This window comes from Neopelma chrysocephalum, unplaced genomic scaffold (genome assembly GCF_003984885.1).
Source record: "Neopelma chrysocephalum unplaced genomic scaffold, ASM398488v2 Primary Assembly neopelma1_97, whole genome shotgun sequence".
In the NCBI taxonomy this organism is placed as follows: Eukaryota; Metazoa; Chordata; class Aves; order Passeriformes; family Pipridae; genus Neopelma; species Neopelma chrysocephalum.
In genome coordinates this window covers 6,526,797-6,544,954 of record NW_020897760.1, presented here as the reverse complement: position 1 = coordinate 6,544,954, position 18,158 = coordinate 6,526,797, and the positions used below count along the sequence as shown (strand labels likewise).

At 38.6% G+C, this 18,158-nt stretch overlaps 1 protein-coding gene across 4 annotated transcripts in view; it reads left to right on the top strand.

Moving 5' to 3' along the window:
* F3 (coagulation factor III, tissue factor) overlaps window positions 1-18,158 on the top strand; it is a 54,228-nt gene that overhangs the window by 12,824 nt on the left and 23,246 nt on the right. For 2 of the 4 annotated variants that reach the window (XM_027694266.1, XM_027694267.1), the window contains exon 2: window positions 8,734-8,861. In XM_027694266.1, coding sequence (XP_027550067.1) covers window positions 8,780-8,861 — 82 coding nt within the window. In that variant the 5' untranslated portion in view covers window positions 8,734-8,779. Of the gene's footprint in view, window positions 1-2,919; window positions 3,011-8,733; window positions 8,862-18,158 lie in introns of all 4 variants that reach the window. The other 2 variants (XM_027694268.1, XM_027694269.1) reach the window with 2 other exon arrangements.

Sequence of the window (18,158 nt, the reverse complement as noted above, 5' to 3'; positions counted from 1 at the left end):
CAAGAGGCACACGGATGAACAGAGAGGTCTTTTCTTATTTTGCCTTGTGTTCAGGAGGTAACAAGAACAGAGGCTGCCAGTTTGTGTGGCACCTCAGTCTGTATTCAGAACCTAGGGAAAATCCACCAGATAATGCTGCTTGTCATGTCCATGTACATATTTGGGCTGCCTCTGTGATGATGTACATTTCTAGCCTATGCACATGAAGACAAGTAAGATGTTAACTATTACTAAGCAACTGTGGTACCTAGTAATACAGACCTAAGTTTGGGCTGCATGGGCCTGGCTCCTGAAAGAGTCTTGGAACATTTAATGGAAAAATACTGTCCTTCTGACACTCACTTGTTGATTATCAGCCAATATCCTGCTGAAAACAGTGCTGAGACAGCAGGGAGATGTCTGTAGCCCAAAGGAACCTGAGGGAGGAAAGAAAGCGCCTTGGAGTGCAGTGTATATCTAAGCTCTGGGGAAAGCAGACCGCTCCCGCAAACCCTCTGTGACTGTCCAAAATTCTCCAATATCAAGACAGATTCTGTCCAGGGTCAGAGAACCTTGTACACACTGTTCAGCAGATGGTTGATCAGCTTCCTTTATTCTAAGGTTTCCTGGGGATGATAATCCCCAACACAGTGGCAGGACAGGGAATAGAAAGCACCCAAAAAGAAACAATATGTTCTTTGGGCTTTTCACCATTTGAATGACTATGTGGAAGGCAGCCCAACAAAACACTGGAGTTCTTCCGGGAATACGATCAGAGTTTGTTCTTTGGTAGTAAGTGCAGCATCCAAATCTAATGTTTACTTAACGTCTTGGACTAATGAAACACGAGAGGGGTCCAGGAAGGCACAATATTTATATAGCCACACCTGATACAACACAGGCAAATAGCACAGGTCCCAGAATTCAGAGCACCTCGCTGCACCTTCTGGGCCCTGAGAGGTTCAGAGCCTCCTGTTTAGACAAAGTCTTTAGATATTGATTTCCAGGTAGGTGATACACCTTGATGGTCTCTAACAACCACTTCATGAGCAAAACAGAGCTCTTGCAGAATGTGCAAACTGCCCAGGAGTCTCCATGTCAGTTCAGCTAAACGTTGAGTGAGGCATGAATAGACAAAACATATGAGGTATGAGGAAAAGCCTGAAGAATTAAACTGCCTTTCATCAAGAATTAAGATAAGCCGTTTTTAGGTTAGGTAAGGTTTTCGCTGGAATCTCCTGTTCCATCTAGCAACAAAGGAAACTTTTGAGACACTTTCAATGAACATGAAACCATTAGCTGATTTACTTGGAACAGGAAAGCAGAAAGTCCACTACAGTATAGGGAAGACCTGTATAGATTCATTTGGCAAGATACAAAGTCAAATGTATAGTATTCTGGATTTTACTCTGTAGATGGGTGCTTCTGAATGGTGTTATTACATCTGGGAGGGACCCCTGGTGGCCTAGTGGTTAGCATGCGGGACTCTCACCGCTGCGACCCAGGTTCGAATCCCAGTCCCCAGGGCAGATGGAGCCCGTTAGCCCTGTGAGGCCATCCATCTATGAGAAGGTCACTCTAAACAAACCTACGTCCTGAGGACCTCACTGCCATTGTCCAAGCTTGCTTGGCCCCGGCAGATGAACCTTAGGATTAAAGGGTGGGCTCAGTTCAGCTCAGGCTGTGTCTCACCTAAAAAATCCATTGCGCAGGCTGGAAAGGTAAAAGACCTTTCCCAAAATCTTCGTTCGCGAAGACTGGCCATTATTATATTACACCTGGGGGATTTTGGTTACTACTCAGTGGCTGACACAATTAATTACTACTTTAGCATGTGTGTGTAATGCGGTCAGTATAAACTCTCTGAAAAAACTTGTACATAACTCTTTTTAAGGGATACATATAATTGCTTTGCTACAGGTAAAAGTTAATTTCTGGTATTTCTTAGTATTCTATTGCTTTTTAATTTATTAGTAAAAGGTTTTGAATAGGCTGTGGAGTTCAGTGCTACAATGAGAACTTTTTCCTTGTTCCAATGAATACATAATAGAACTGGGTCCTCTGACAGTATTTTGCTTGGAATGGTGCTCACAGGCCAGAAACAGCATTGGTATGAAACCTTGGCATACTTTTGCTAAGGGTTGTGCGCTTTTGTTCAGCATACTGCTTGCAAACTGCTAGATGATGGCTGCTGGTCAGAGACTCTTCTCCACATTTCATGTGATAAGAAGGAAAGAAATACAGGTTTGCATAAAATATCTGTGTTACAGAAATACACATACAGGTGATTTTAACTTTATCTAAGATCACTGTCTACCTAATAGAACTGCCTAAAGTTTCCAGAGGGCTTAGGGCAAAAGATTGTGGCCTTTTCAATGCAAAACGTATTACATAAAGTGGAGGCCCTTTTCAACCCTTCAAAGGAAGAAGTTCAAAGCAAACTCTCCCTTCAAGACACAGAATTATACCCATGCTAAAATACAAATTCCAGCTTGTTGTTCTAATCTGTTTCACAATACAAAAATGCAGGAATTTTACTATAATTACATCTACTCTACCTAGAATTCAAAAATAAGAAAAAAGAAATTAAGTGGAAAAAAACTTCTTTTCCTCCTAATTTTGAGAGGGCTAAGCACTACCACTTGATGGATGTTTCTGCCATTTCTATTGCACAACTAAAAGAACCAAAGAAAAACCAGATACCCAGAAGAAATACTAGGGAGTGCATGCTGCTTTTACAACAGAGCAAACTAGAGGGTAGGGCTACCTGTGGTCTTTCACCCCTATGAAAGACATGACCAATGGAGAACTTGAGTCCCAGGGACCAGGACATCCTTAGAAGGACACCTGAGGAGGAAGTTCATGCTGGGGAACTAAAACCATTAAGACCTTTCTTTGCAGTTTAGCAATCTTCAAACCCTGAAACGGATTATGTTGCAGATATTCCCCAGATGTGAAGTCCTGAAAGCCAGGGCTCCATAGAAGCAAGCTGAATGAGTTAGAAAGGAAGCAGCCAAGCCACTCTAACAAGGTACTGCATGGAAACAGAAGCCCTTTAAAAAATAAATTAATGAAATATAACTCATTCAAAGAAATCACAGTTTACTAGTGAAAATTTATTTTATAGAAAATTGATGACCATTCCTACTGTAATTTTTTTAAAGGTTTTCATTCACAATTGGAAGAAACACTATTTCTTACTTAATCTGTTCCACTTGGCTTTTCAGAATAAGATATAGCAGATCCAGCTAAAACGAAAAGGCTAAAGCAATAAAAACCTAGTCAGATAAAGGGAAAGGAATGAAAAACTCACATTCCATGTCCTCCTTCGGTGTTATGAAACCAAAATCATCAATTTTTTGACTCTATTAATCTCTTATAGGTTATCTGTAACAGACACAATTCAAGATGTTCAACATCTATTGACTTTAAAGACATTATGCAAGGAATAAACCTCTAACATATTGCTTTGTGTTCTATTTTAAGAGCATACGCAAATTTACTCAGTTCTAAACCTTTTTTCAAAGAAGTCCCATCCTTAAACCCTGGGCTGTCAGATAGACAAAACATCCTATGTGGATAACAGTCTAATAACAAAATGTTCATTTCTGAAAAGAAGCTGAATGCAATTATTGTAAAAGCAGCTCTTCTTTCTGGAAGGAATATGCATGACCTGATGGCCTACAGATGTGCACTGAAAACTGCCTGACCTCCTTCACAGACTACCAGATGGTCTCACATCATGAGATTCCTCTCCTGTATGACTATTGCAGTCTATATGCTTAGTCACTAGAGCTATAAATAGTCTAATTCCTACTATTTTTTTAACCAGCAACATTCATGAGCCACTTTCACAGGAAGATCATTCTGAAAGAATTAACAACAGCTTGAACACATGGCTGGTTGAAATAGTAGTTGTTAAAATTTACAAAAATGTATCAGCTGGTTTCTGAAAAAAATAATAAAAAATATTTCTTGGAATTGCAGCCCTGAGCTCCCACAAAGAAGTTTAGCTTTTAGTGGTTGGTGTGGGAGGCAATGGTAGGAAGGAGCTGGTAACAATTACTAGTCAAAGTTTCAGCCCTATGCCTAGTCTGTCTTTTTCTGGGACTCACCAGAAGTATTCTTTACTGCAAAATCTGTTAACAATAATGACACAGTTCTGCAGAAAGCACCCTGGTAATCATATCAGATTCCCATGGTTTCTGCTGGGAACAGTTCTTAACACAGCAGAAAGGAGCCTCTCTTAACCCTGTGCTCACTGCATTATTCTCAGCATGTCACCGATGATATCACACTTCAGATACATTGTGCTTTTACCAGAAACCATAAAGAAACTCAAAAGACTATGAAACAGTCTGGTCTAAAACTAATTGAGGAAATAATTGGAAAAAGACTAATGTTAACTTCTGAAGGATTCTTTTCAGCCTGAAGTGCATGACTCCTTCCTCTCTTTTCTGAAAAATGGTGAATTTGAAAGGGACCCAAACCTAAATTCCAGTTCCAAATTCTTCACATATTTTAAGGATGTACTCACTGAAGTCTGAATTGTGCAGCTGACCCCACACTAATGGCTGAATCAAGCACCTCATTTGCAGGCACCTTAAGGGCATAGGTTATTTGTGCCTTTTTAAAAAATTAACCTATTTGAGTGCCATACATATAGTGCACCAGGGTGAGGGAGGGGGAAAGCCACTTGTAAATTAGAAAGTTTAACCAATGGTTTGCCTGCGATTAAAAGCAGAAAATTCAAGTCAGTAACATTTCAGTTTTGGTTACCTAAACCTAAAGTTTTTATTACAGAACTAAACATTATTTGGGTTCAGCTTGTTTAAATGAAACCCTCAGTTTTAGGCAAAAGACATCTCTTCATTCCTTCCTTTTTAAATAAGAAGAAATATTTTCCTAGGCAGGTAACATAGTAAAATATCTGAAGAGATATTGTTAATGTTTAAACATCAGTTTGAATTTTCTGTGGTTTTTTTTTTTTGCTGAGAGATATTAGTTAAATGATCTTCACAGTGACAGAGAAATAATTCCATTTTTAGGGAACAGTTTCTCTCAAATCTGTTTTAGTTTCACACACATTTTAAGAAGTAACTCCTCTCCCTAGGCACTGCAGGCTTGACTCACGTACTATGATGATCAGCGGAAAGCACTCCGTGTGCTCACAGATGTTTTCTGAGACACATGTTGAAACTGGTATGAAATGCCTTATAAGGTGTTGCTCTGGCTTGGCCTTCAGCATATTATTCTGAGATGTTTTTGCATGATTTATATGAAATAAAAAGTTAAGTAATCCAAAACCTGCAGATCGACAATGAGGAAAAGACTTGCAGGGTTTAAGTGATGTGGGGGTTTAAACAGATAGACTACAAAAATAGCCATCAATAGTCTCCAGTGACATGCCTTAATATGCTTCCTTATCCTTGGGCCTTTATTATTTCACTTAATGAAAATAATAAAGATTTCAGAGAATAAACAGAGTCACAGGTTCAGCCTAGAGAAGAGACTGACAGGGGACCTCATTGCAGTCTAACATCATTATGAGGGGAAGCAGAGGGACCGATACTGATCTCTTCACTCTTGTAACGAGTGACAGGACTCAAGGAAACGTTATGAAGTTGAGTCAGGAGAGGTTTCAGTTGGATATCAGGAAAAGTTCATGTGGAACACAGGAATATGCCAGAGTTCACAAATCCCTCAGCGCTTAATCGCTTTTCACATTTACGCTCTCTTGCCCTTTTGCTGATTAGAGTTGTTTAGCTGAATTCCTGTTCACCTTCTCCCCTCTAATCTCTGGGTTCTGGGATCATTCCCCCTGCCCTCCAGTCTGTCTTGTCCACTCAATTCAGTGTTTCTTCTTCTCCTCTACTCTCACCCCCTCTGAGCAGATTCCCCTCCCAGTAGAATTTCATCCCTGCTCCTAAGCATTCATGATCCACCTCTACCTTCCCCCTGCTCAAGTTCTCTCTAGCTTGCTTGCTCAGATAGTAAGTTTTCCGGGTAGATAATATTTTATTTTCAGTTTGTACTGTACCTATAGAACAGTTAAGATCCCTAAATTACCTGTTCTAGAGACACACACATAAGTAGTTACTCAAAGAGCTAAAATACAGCTACTGAATTGAATAGCTGTAGGCATGACAGAGTATTTGATTTCTCCCACTTTTTTTTTAATGTGCTCCCTTTCCCTCTTAGTAGGAATCTTTAGTCACAAAGCAGCTTCTAGAATGACATGACTGTAATGCAACTAAGTCTAGCTAACAGGAAAACTTTTACTTCAAATACTTTCAGATTTAACACAGCAGTCCAAAAACCTCATACCTATTTTTCAGTTACCTTCAATGCTCCTGGCTAAGAACATGCCTCGCCAAGTTTTATCAAAATATTTGTGTATAAATTTACTGGGAAGTATTTATCGTATTTTACACTATATAGTTACGAGAAACCCCAGTACGTTTTTCTATCCTGGTTCCATTTTCAGCAAAATTTGCTACAGTTCTTATAATGTTCACTGATATTCTTCAGGGATACTGGCAGCCAGACAATGGGGAGCATGAAATGTCTATAGACCAGGTAGTTTTCAGGATCAGTTTTGAACATAGTTGCATATGGTTATCATTGACAGAGAAAGAGTTGTTCAACCTCTCCATATTAAGAGACACACCCACTGATAAAGGAGACACTATCTGACTAGTAATTTGAAAAGCAGGAAATTACCCTTCATGTGACAGCACTTTAATGTGAAAAACTCTGAGTATCTGTGTCGGTTTTAACAGTTCACCACTTCGCCATTGTCAGCATGTGTTCTATGGAGCCATGCCACTGCCTCTACCATTGGCTTTAAAGCATTTTAATTCTGAAATTTCAAGCACTAAATTAGAAAGGAAAAGTGTATCTTCATCAACGATTCCATTTGTTCCAGTAGAAAAGATAATGAGAATGTTATTATAGCATCTAACACAGAGAGTCATTGAGGATGAGGATGCAAGTGAGTTGAAAAGACCCAATGGAGTCTCCTGACTTTATTTATTTCCTTGCTCTTGATTCAAATTAAAGTGCCTATACCAGTCCCACTTTTGATTAGTCACTTCACACCAGCATCAGAGCTGAACTTCACAGAAGAGGCATATAACTTAAGCACTACAGTTTGGTCCATTGTGTTAGAGGATCCAACTATGTGCTCCTCTGTTTCTTCAGATGTGCTCTTCTCAGCTGCTCACTCATTTCCTCAGATACAGTGAAATACCCAGGTTGCCCAATAAGTTCCTCTGATATAATGTTATTCTATGGAAGCTTGTAGTCAACCTTTTAGGCTGACTATTTTCCAGTCCCTTTCTTTATAGGCAGAGGTGTTACTCATTGCTTCCCACTGCTCTGCTCCAGGGTGTTGCCAAGCTAGTTTGTAGTAATGCCATATTTTGGAAGACAGCTGTACAGATCCCAACACCCTCTTCATTCCATAATGTTTTTACAAAGAGTGCTTCATTATTCCCATTCCCGCCATGCCTGGAAACAGGTGCATGCAAAATCAGGCTTCCCCTCTCAACACTGCAATATCTGCTGACCATGCTCGTAAACTTCATCCACTGCCAAAAAGCTACCAGTGCTTCCAGGGCAGTAAACCCTGAAATCTGTGAGTTCACCTTTCACCTGACAGGAAACCACATGTCTAACCAGCAGTAGAACTATTTTCTTTCTTTAAGTTTTTAGGTTTCTCAGAAACCACAGGGTGTACAGACACTGAATTGTTTCAGTTATCTCATTCTCAGGTGCAACGCCCATTGTCTCTGAAGAACACCAGTGTACATTATAAGTTTCTATGCAGTCTCTAGGAGAGGCATATTGAAAAGTCCTGTGACTGGATGAAGAACAGCTGCCTATTTGCCTGGGAAAGGGGAGCTCTTCATCCTGAGAGTAACTGGACATGCTCAGAGTGGAAAAACTCCTAGGGTACAGCCTGAGGCAGCCAGAGGGAGACATTAAATGAGAAATTGTACAGACTGGGAGACTGCTGTGAGAAGGGGATTCATCTGCTGCAGGGAGCAACTCTAGTGCCAATGTGGGTAGGAGGCAGCTTTGACTGCAATAACATGCGAGGTAGGAGTGGATCTGTTCAAATGGTCCTGTAGACGAGATATCTACAGTGGTTTTACTACAGATACATTCTAGTCTAGTCCTGGGACCAAAAAGCCCAACTGTAGTTGAAAGACATGAAGTGTCCGGGAGCAAATCAGTTCCATCTGAAGGGAGTCCAGTTTGTGTGCTCTGAGTTTGCAATACATTTGTTTACAAGTCATCTTTTTAGACTCTTATGCCCAGCAGAGCAGTGTTTCTTATTATTAAAGATTCACACTTTTATGGTGTATTATTTGTGTATTCTCATTATATACAATTCTAATGATCTACAACCCATCTGAAAGGAAAAGGCATATGTGGAATGGTAGGGCCTCAGTTCCTCCTCACATCTTTGACTGACACAGCTCAATATTGTGTCATGTTATTTCTATAACCATAAGGATGTGCTGTAGTTTACTGAAAAGATAAGACTACAGACTGTAACGAAGTGGATTTGTCTATCACCTGAAGAATAGCCATGTTGTCCTTTCCTTAATGAACCAGTACCCCAGGAATTCCGAGCTGCCACATATGTAACAATATTCAAGATCTATTCCTCTGCATTACTAAACTTGCAAACATAAAGAAAGTGCTTTTAGTATTAATAATAAATTCCTGACCTTTTTTGTGCAGTCAGCTTCTCACCATTCATTCTGGGATGTGATGATAAAAGAAGGAAATGAGAAATGGAAATTCTGGCACTGAAAGGCAAGCTCAGAGTAGACTGAGAGGGAAGTATCTGTATATCCTGACTATTGAAGATGTGTATTGTAGGAAAGCAGTGTCAAAAATCTTCTCCATGAATTCATATCTGAGGATAAGAGAGTTTTCAGCTTATGTTCTTTTTAACAGTACAAGATGTGAACTAACTTGTTTAATTAAAAGAATACAAATGCATTTCTAAAAATTTTTAAATCAGTATGTGTTTATCTGATTCCATTTTTACAGTGAAACAACTTTGACTCCTTCATTATGACTTTCTTTTCGATCTCAGTCACTTATGAAGGAAAGAGAAACAAGCTGTATTGCAGTTTAAAAGCTTCTGTCATCAGTAATAGAAGACTCCAGCAACCGGAGTATTAACTCCCAAATTTGGTCTCCTGTTAACACTGCATCAGTACTTGAGCCTTGTTGCCCTTGCACAGCCAATTTGATCACATGAATACAAAAGGTGGGATCTGAGAAGATAAGGTTCCTAATCACCTTGTATTTGCATAGACTGGTCTTAAGATATCCCATCTAGGTTGCAACTCCCTCCTCCTGCCCTGCCAGATTTTATGACTGACCCAAATTCTGAACTCCACGGTTTTTCCAAGCAATGCTACAGTTCACCTGCTTGTTTCTAGATACACAATCATGATAAATTGTATCTTTCTGAGGTCTATTCAAAGCAGAACTCATAACCTCTGTCACAAGGTCTCTGATAACAAACATTAAGGTGGACAAAGCAATATGGGAGCGTACTGAGAAACGTGAGGAGAATTTGAAGCTAACTGTTCTTCTAAACTTTGCAGAAACATTCTTCTCTCTGGTACCTGTACACTACCACATCACCTGCCATTTCTTAAGAATGCAAGTACACTCACCCATGGCCAGGTACGTTAGGTAAAATTAGATTTCTCGTGCCAGCAAATGTTTAGGTAATACAACTGTCAGATATTTTTGACTTTTTTGTGATTTCCTTTTGGCAAAGACTGTACTGATGGGAGAGCATATCAGCAAAAGGAATTTCAAATTATCAAGTCCCTTGTGGTTTGACTGCACAGTAGGCTACATATTTTGGCGTGAATTTAACAAGCACAGAAATAGAATGCTCTCTCAGCAATTGTATAGCATGCCATACAATATTCAGCAAAACAACACAAAAAGATTGAGAGGATACCTAGATAAACCCATAAGCTACAATTCTTCAATTTTCCCAAAGGATACAAATGCCTATTTCCCATTAAATTAACTAGTATGGATTTTCCATATCCCACATATAGCTTTGGCCTGTAAATGTTTTTAGAGTCCCTATAGGAATGGCTTGTGAGATCCCCTGCTCAGTGGTTTCCGCAATACATTTTTTAATTTATTTTTTCTTGAGCAAAGAGTCAATAATTGAGAATGCTACAGACATGAGCTACTTCTGTTAAGGCTATTATTGGGATTATACTGTCACAGATGTAAGTAAAGAGAATAAAAGTTTCTGGTAATGCACAATACAGTAGTACCCAGCTCCTACTTTTAGATGTTCATGGGGAAAACAAGAAAAAGGAAAAAACCCAAATCAAGAAAACAAACAGAAAAAAACCCAAAAAACACACCAAAAAGCCCAGTAAGATATACTTCTGACAGAGCAAAAATTTTAAAAATCCACGCTTATTAAAAAAAGAAAAAAATCAGGACATGCATTAAGTTTCTATTTCATAAAAAGAATTGAATATTCTTCATACTGCTCTCCTTCAGCAGTTAAATTTTCTTCCATGAAACCTTGTAACACAAATTGAAAAATGCATAATGAGTTGTCTAGAAAAATTAATTTTCTGAAAATTTAAAGAACTTCCATTTTATTTTTCTGAGCAGTTCACCCTTCTGTCATGATATTGTGCTGCAGATGTGTCACTTTGTGACCTTTCAGAGTCCTGCAGTTAATTCTGACTTTGTGCTGCTATTTAATAATCTCAACACATATGGAAAAAGCTTGCTGATAATATATTGATAGTTTGGGGGTTTAGTTATGATTGATTCTTTCCTCTTTTTTCTACTTTGTCATTACAGTGTGGCTACAGGAAGAAGAAATTAATTAGATCTATTTCTGTTTACTCTAATGAAGCACACCTGGTCTTAGCAGAGATATACTAGCACAAATAACAATTAAAGCCAGAATAAGTAATTTTGGCAGAAATTAAGCCATTAAAAGAGTTGCTTGTGAACAGGGCATGCTATGATACATTCACGCTAGAGATTTTTCAAAAGCAGAGTTAGACAAAGAATTAATTTGACCAAGAAACTTGACCACGCCAAGAGGAATGGCATTTACTATGTCAATACATACATCAGTCATCAGTATAGGAACCTGATACAACAAACAACTTCAAATGCAGCTGGACTTCATAATCCCTTGAAAAATAAACTGATATGAGCTCATCTGTATGGGTAAAGCAAACCATCAGAGGTCAAGGAGCATTCCACAGAAGCAGTTATGCAAAAGGAACAAATTGTACCCACCTATGAGCAGGCACAGAAAGACAGACTGGAACATTTCCCAAAGTGTAGGGGAAAACTGAGCGGAGGAAAGATAGCAAAGTATAATCAGGCCTTAACCTCTCCAGGATGGTACAAAGAAAAGATTCCTAATGATTTGTCCTTCCTCTTTAATTGATGGGATTCAGGTTGCCCAAGATTGAACAAGTTACTGCCATTTAGAGAAGAGTGACAGTAAGCTGTGAGGAAAAAGAGGTACTAATAAAGCCTAGACCAACACTATATTTTCAACAGAGAGCTGGGATGCCATAGGGCATTACAATTCTAATTCACTAACTTTTTGAACCTTGTTACCTCAGGACTAAGCCTTTCATACTTAGAATCATATAATCATAGAATCAGCCGGGTTGGAAGGGACCTCTGAGATCATCAAGTCCAACCCTTTATCCACTACCACCGTGGTTACTAGACCATGGCACAAAGTGCCATGTCTTCCTGATTAAAATAAACTACTACTAAATTACATTTCCAGGATTTCAGTATTCATCATGAAGCTTTCCACAAGAGAAGTTGTTATTACAATCTGCCTTTTACAACATTTTGACTGATTTGCCCATAAATTGTGAAACTTTTTTATTTGTATATAGTACCTTTGTCAAACAGCACAGGTTTCATTAGATGCGTAGACAGGATGCAAAGATGCATGACTAGAATTTTTTTTCTTTCATCTGAGATTAAGTTACATGAGAGGTGCCAATAAAGCTGTTTCTGCAAAGGAAACAGCCCAGACCAGTTCTAGAGGTTTTAAACTTCCAGCTTAAACAAGTGTCTGAGTAATAGCATCTGCCTCGTAAAGATATTTTGCCATTGTGAATAATCTCAAGCATTATAAAATAATAATAATATTTACATCTAATGTTCTGCTTTGCAGTGACTGTTGAAAATTTGCATCTTATTACTGATCTCTAGGTTGTCTAGTTACAATTACCAAGCACCATCTGACATCATAAGTAGGCTTAAGAGAGTCACCTCTTCTGCAGGCAGCTTCTTTTAGGATAGCAGGAGTTGTTTCTTGGTCTCCGCATCAACAAGAAAACAGGGACAATTAATTTGTTATTGAACTAAGGAAGGTATGTTTTTCTATTCTGAAATTATTCTGTTATTTTACTAAGTATTTCTGTTACTACACTTAAAAGAAACAGTAAACTCTCCATTTATTGCTTATTGTTTCTAAAAGTGACACTGGATAGTGACGAAAACCAAATGGGATAGTTGAGTAATTAAAGAAAATAGAACAACTGGAAGAGATCATAATTTTTCTGATTCTGTGAGTCAAATCAGTTCATGTGTCCAGCCAGGAAAGAGACTGAAGGTATTACAAAACACAATGCTTTATTATTTTTCCTTTTACTCTTCAGATGGAAGGAAGGACTACAATTATTTCTCTTGTAATCACTAGCATTAATTGTGTCTCTAGTGCAGTACCAAAACATTTTAAATGTGAGTTGGTGCTACCATGATCTGATCTATGGTGACTCAACTCTGGGAGCTAAGCTAGTAGAAAACCATTATTTTATATTATCAGTTTTCTGGCAGTTTCACTGTCAAGCTGTTATGCAAAATGCTTATGCCAAAACATATAAGGAAATAGGGCTGTAGCAAAACTAAATTACCTTGGCTGAAGTAATTCTGGAGCTGCACTTTCACTGTAGGATTGATCTGATTCTAACATCTGCAAATGAAAGCATCTCCTATGAATCTATTTACTTTGTGCAACAAGAATGCCCTTGCAGATGACAATGATTTATACTCAGACTTCTAGGTTCTTTTCAGCAAGACACAGCCAGCAAACAGCTAGAGATGTGTGAGTTAACTCTAAGTTTGCTTCTCAGTGTATATGTAGCAATGATGTTATAGAACTAAAGAAACGTAGCATATTAGGAAAGTTCCAAACTTAAGAAAAAAAGCTATGTCAAAATTATTTTTTAATGGTGTCAGGGATGAAGGTAACATTCAACTTTGCAGCGGCAGCAAAGAAGATTCCAAGAGTGAATCGGTGAGGGACTAGTCATGTTTGAACAGTCTTGGTGCAGTACATGGGGTCTTTGGAGCATGCTAGGAGTTGTCAGGGGAGTGACACAGGCTAAGACAGCTCCACCAGGCTGGAGGTCGAGGTATTGTTCTAGACTCACAATGAACAGTATAACTGTGGAGATGGCTGTGGCCCTGTGACTGAATGGGGGCTCTAGGGTTCTCACCTCTGCCTTGCTGCCTCCCAACATCTTCCTCCTCTCCAGACCACAGTGCAGGACTTTTCCCCAGCCCAGCCTACTATCTTATCACCCACCCTGTCTCCCCCCTGTAACACATCACCCATTGGTGCCCCAGGCCCTGCTCAGCTCTGCTGCGCTTCCTCCACTGGCTCCTTCCACCACTAACAGCATGTGAGACACCATGGGAAGCAAGGATCTCTTCCAGCAGTGCTAAAGCTTGTGATTATATTTGAGATGGCTCTTTATGCAACCAGTGCAACCAGAACAGTGCAACCAGCTCAGAGAGGTGTCACACACCATCAGCAGAACAGGAGGAATGCACAGGCACTGAAGCCCCACCTGAGCGTTGCCTCCCCAAAATCCCTCAGCACCCCCTCCTGCACCCTTTCAGAGGCCTCATGTGCCACACATCAGCAGCTGCTTAGCCCTGTGAAAGACCTGGGGACAAAAAACAGAGCAGTGACAACTGGTTTTAGTGCTTTTGTGTTTACAGCATTCTGTTCTGGTTTCTAAAAGCTGCGGGTGCCTGAGCCAGGGGAATTCTTGTAGCCAAAAAGAACCTTTCCAAGCTTTACATAGAGATGATAGGAACAATACAAATTATAGAAAAACAGGGGAAAAAATAAAACCAGGCTTGGCTGGCATTGGCTTTTTGCTGACCCAGTTTGGGTTTCTGCCCAAACTATCCACTAAAGAAAATACCATAAAATCTTTCTGCACAGAATTTGTGTGTCATGTCAGACTGGGCTTCAACCCAAACTATCGACTAAACAAAACACTTGCTGCACGGGGTTTGTACAGCATACATCCCTTACTCCAAAATATTTAGAGAACAGATCTATGTAGTGGAAGGCTACAAGTTCTTAACACAATTAGTTTTTAGCTGCTCCATGTAATACCACCTGTTCGCTCACAGGTAAGTAAACCTATTCCTTTTACCAAAATTCTCAGTGCTTTTGAACTTAAACATTTTTTAGTATTTTTCCTTATATGCGTATATTATGTATCATGTTAATTCATAATACCTTATGTATTAGCAGCACTTATTACAAATCTTTGAGACAGTTGAAAGGCATAAAGAATGGCCAAAAAGTGAATGTTTCAGTAACAAGAACTTCAAAGGACTACACAACTACAGAGCAATTTTAAAATTCTAGAGCTATTTTAAATTTAAAGTATTGAATTAAATTTTCAACTCATAAGAAGATGTATAGCTGCTGAAGACAATGGAACTAACATGAATTTAGTTAATCTGAGGATCAAGATGATAACGATACAGGCAAATAGCCACCTGTGACTTTAGATTTTGTTGGATTTTTATTCTGGTCGTATTTTGAAATTGTGAAACTTTCCCCAAACTCAAAATATTTTTGTATGCATTGATTTTATGTGACAGAATAATGAAAGCAGAAGAACAATATTTAAATGAAAACGTTTGCACATTTCTGAAGAAACTGTGCAAATTTCCCCGTTTAGAAAGCCATGAGTCAAACTGACAGTTCTGCTGTTCAGAGATATGACTCCACTGACCTGGCCTTCCCTGTGACACCATTCTCACGAGTGGCCAGTCCAGGAGAGAAAATTATTCTCTTCAGTTTGGTCTTGGAAAGCTAACCACAGAGAAAGCGTTCTCAGTGCTCACATGCAATATCATTATTGCCTTTGTATTTATGTACGCAGTCACACTATTAACATTTTGTGTAAGAATTTATTTTCTAATTCTAAACAAAGGAATCTGAGGATCAGCACATCACTTCCACAATATTACTATATTTTCATCTGGAAAAACCATGAAGTTGCTATATTTATTTGCTCAGGCATTCTGAAAAACAGTTTAGAAAAGAACTTCTACAGCCTCAGATTTTTAAATAGAGGAAAATTTGATGAGCATTACAGGCATACTAACCTCTCTGAGTGAGCCTTCATCCTCCCAATATCAGTAGAGAGTTTAAAAAAGATATCTTGACATTTTTAATTTAATTATTTGAACAGCTTTCACTTTTTGCCATATTTAGTCATTAAAATAACATTGTCCAATGTGAGCTGCAGGGTCACAGGTTCAGTAGCCAAGGAGTGTTTTGTGGAGTTGCTAAGTCCTCTGGTTTTGAGCACACTGTGCTCATTAGACAGTAGTTGCATGTGACCTGCCACACTTAACCCAGCCAGTGTTAGAAACTCCACTTAACACATGTAGTCATATCCACAGCCACATTTCTATTTCACTTCACTTTTTAGTGCTACACCCGTTTTCTTACTATATTCCAAGACTGAGGAGTCAGTGAAACTTTATGACCTCTGCATCTTCTCATCATTAGGAAATTAAGCACACTGGTTACAGTAGAGTATTCCGTGTATAACAAGTGCCCTTAAAGCAGACTGCATCTTGCAGCAATAGTCTACCTACACTGCTTGCAAAATAGTTTCCACAGTGCTTTTCATAGTAGTAACTAGAGTCAGTTGACAGCATTAGTAAACAAGTGGCCTTCTAGCATGGATTCCCTCACTGCCTGAAATAAAAAAACTTCAGTTAAACAAATCTCCCCTGAAAAAGGACCCCGCTCACAGTGTCACGTCATCACAAGCAATGAAAGAGCTGTTTCTCATGAACCCTGCAAACTTCCTGAAACTTCTTGTAGTTGTTCCCTAGCCTCATTTCAGAAATGATGTAATTTTCATAGTGATGGCAGATTGCCAACTGCAAACTTTAGGACTGAAGAACCAATACATTTTGGTTTCAATTGCTTTCATGTTATGATCTGTCTGCTCTCCATGGTAATTCCTATGGACGTTCCCTAGAATACCTAAGAAGGTAAGGATAAGAACTTCTCCAAGACACCTGTAACCCTGAGAAAGTTTCAGGAATTTATGAAGATTAGAAAAGCGGTGATAACATCTTTTTATCTTTTACCTAAATAAGTTCTTTCTTGGCTGTAGATACAATTCAGCTGTTTCATAAAGGACACATGTATTTGAATTTTGATATTGAAAGCTTCAGATCAAAATTCTGAATTCTTATCGCAGTCTTTTTCACATGCCTCCAAGGTCTATCAGTGTTTGTGGAACTGCACATGAATAGAAACCATACCTCACTCCCTGGTCTGCCCTGCCTTACATTACAAAGTCAATATTGCAGTACAAACAAGTGGATTGAACACACAGATGTGTTTATTTAGATTAATTAGCATTCAACTTTAGCCTAAATTATGAGGTTCATCTCTTCCTGTAGAACCATTAAAATTAAGAGATGAGGTAAAAAACCTATTCAGGTTAAAACCAAATTTAAGCACAAGAACAAATGAGTGCAAAGTGACTATTAGTACTTTTAGGCTGATTCTCAAAGGAATTAAGTAACTATTAGAGTAGTAATACTTTAGAACAGTCCTATAATAAGGAAAAAAAAATCAAAACCCAAACCAAATGTTCCTCATGAAATTGAGCATTTTATGAAAGATTACATGATTTGGCATCTGCAAGTCTCAAATTCTCACAGCTCTATGTTCCAAATTTTTTTATATACATCCCAGCTATTAACATTGTATAACAGCATATTCATCACTAGCTTACAGTCATAGCAAGTATACTTACTATTGCCTTTTTGTCAAAGCTTCTAGGGAAAGTATACATAGGATTAAAAAGAAATTACAAATCAAGGGAAAAGTGGTATTATAACAAAATCTTGTTAGACTTATTCCAACATATGCCTTTCAAGTATAACCATTAATAAAGTTCAGTGCTGTGGTCGTAGTTAGGCTATGCTGAAGAATCATTTGAAAGGAAGATACTTGAAGACAAAAGGTAATTCCCTAGATACTGCAGACAAAGGCAACAGTGTACATTAGGAATTAAATCAACAATATGATTACATTGAGTCCTTTTTAGTGACAATTAGTCTGGTTAAGTTAGGGATTGCCACACAGAAGTCTATTTCAGGACAAGTTCCGATTAACTCCTTTTGACCAGCCTTTGTTGACCTTCCAATGATTCATTCCAGTCATCTGATTAATTTGTTTTCTCTTTATCTCTTTATCTACCAGGCTCTCTCAAGTACCCCAAGGAGAGATGAGATACTTAGATACTCCATTTTTTACTTTCTGCTTGACTAATTTGGAAGCTATATTAAAAACAAAATCATTTTCATTCTCCTATGACTATAAAAGGCTGTGGACCACAAAATCTCTGTGATTATTTGGTATATGAGCAGGTATGGCTGCTTATGTTTCCATACCACTATGAAGCTAGCTAGACGTATCTACTGTTGTTAATCTATAAAAAACCAAACAGAAGATAGACGACAAACAAACCACCAAGGAATAAATCAAGGAATGAACTCAAGTCAGCAAACTCCAGCCAGGCATTTTGGGCTAGACTGCACAATTTACACAGAGGTCTGTGTTGAGAGTGTGACTCACTCACATTTTATCAAGCAATTGTCACTGCACTGTCTATTATAGTTACATAGTCTTTTTGCAGCTCTGAAACTAGCCTTATTTCTCATCCTGTCCCCCAAGATGAGGAAAGCTGGGGTACATGGATTTGACAAGCCCTAGTCTGTCTGGAGTACATTATTATTAATTCACTGGAAAAAAAAATATGTTGAGT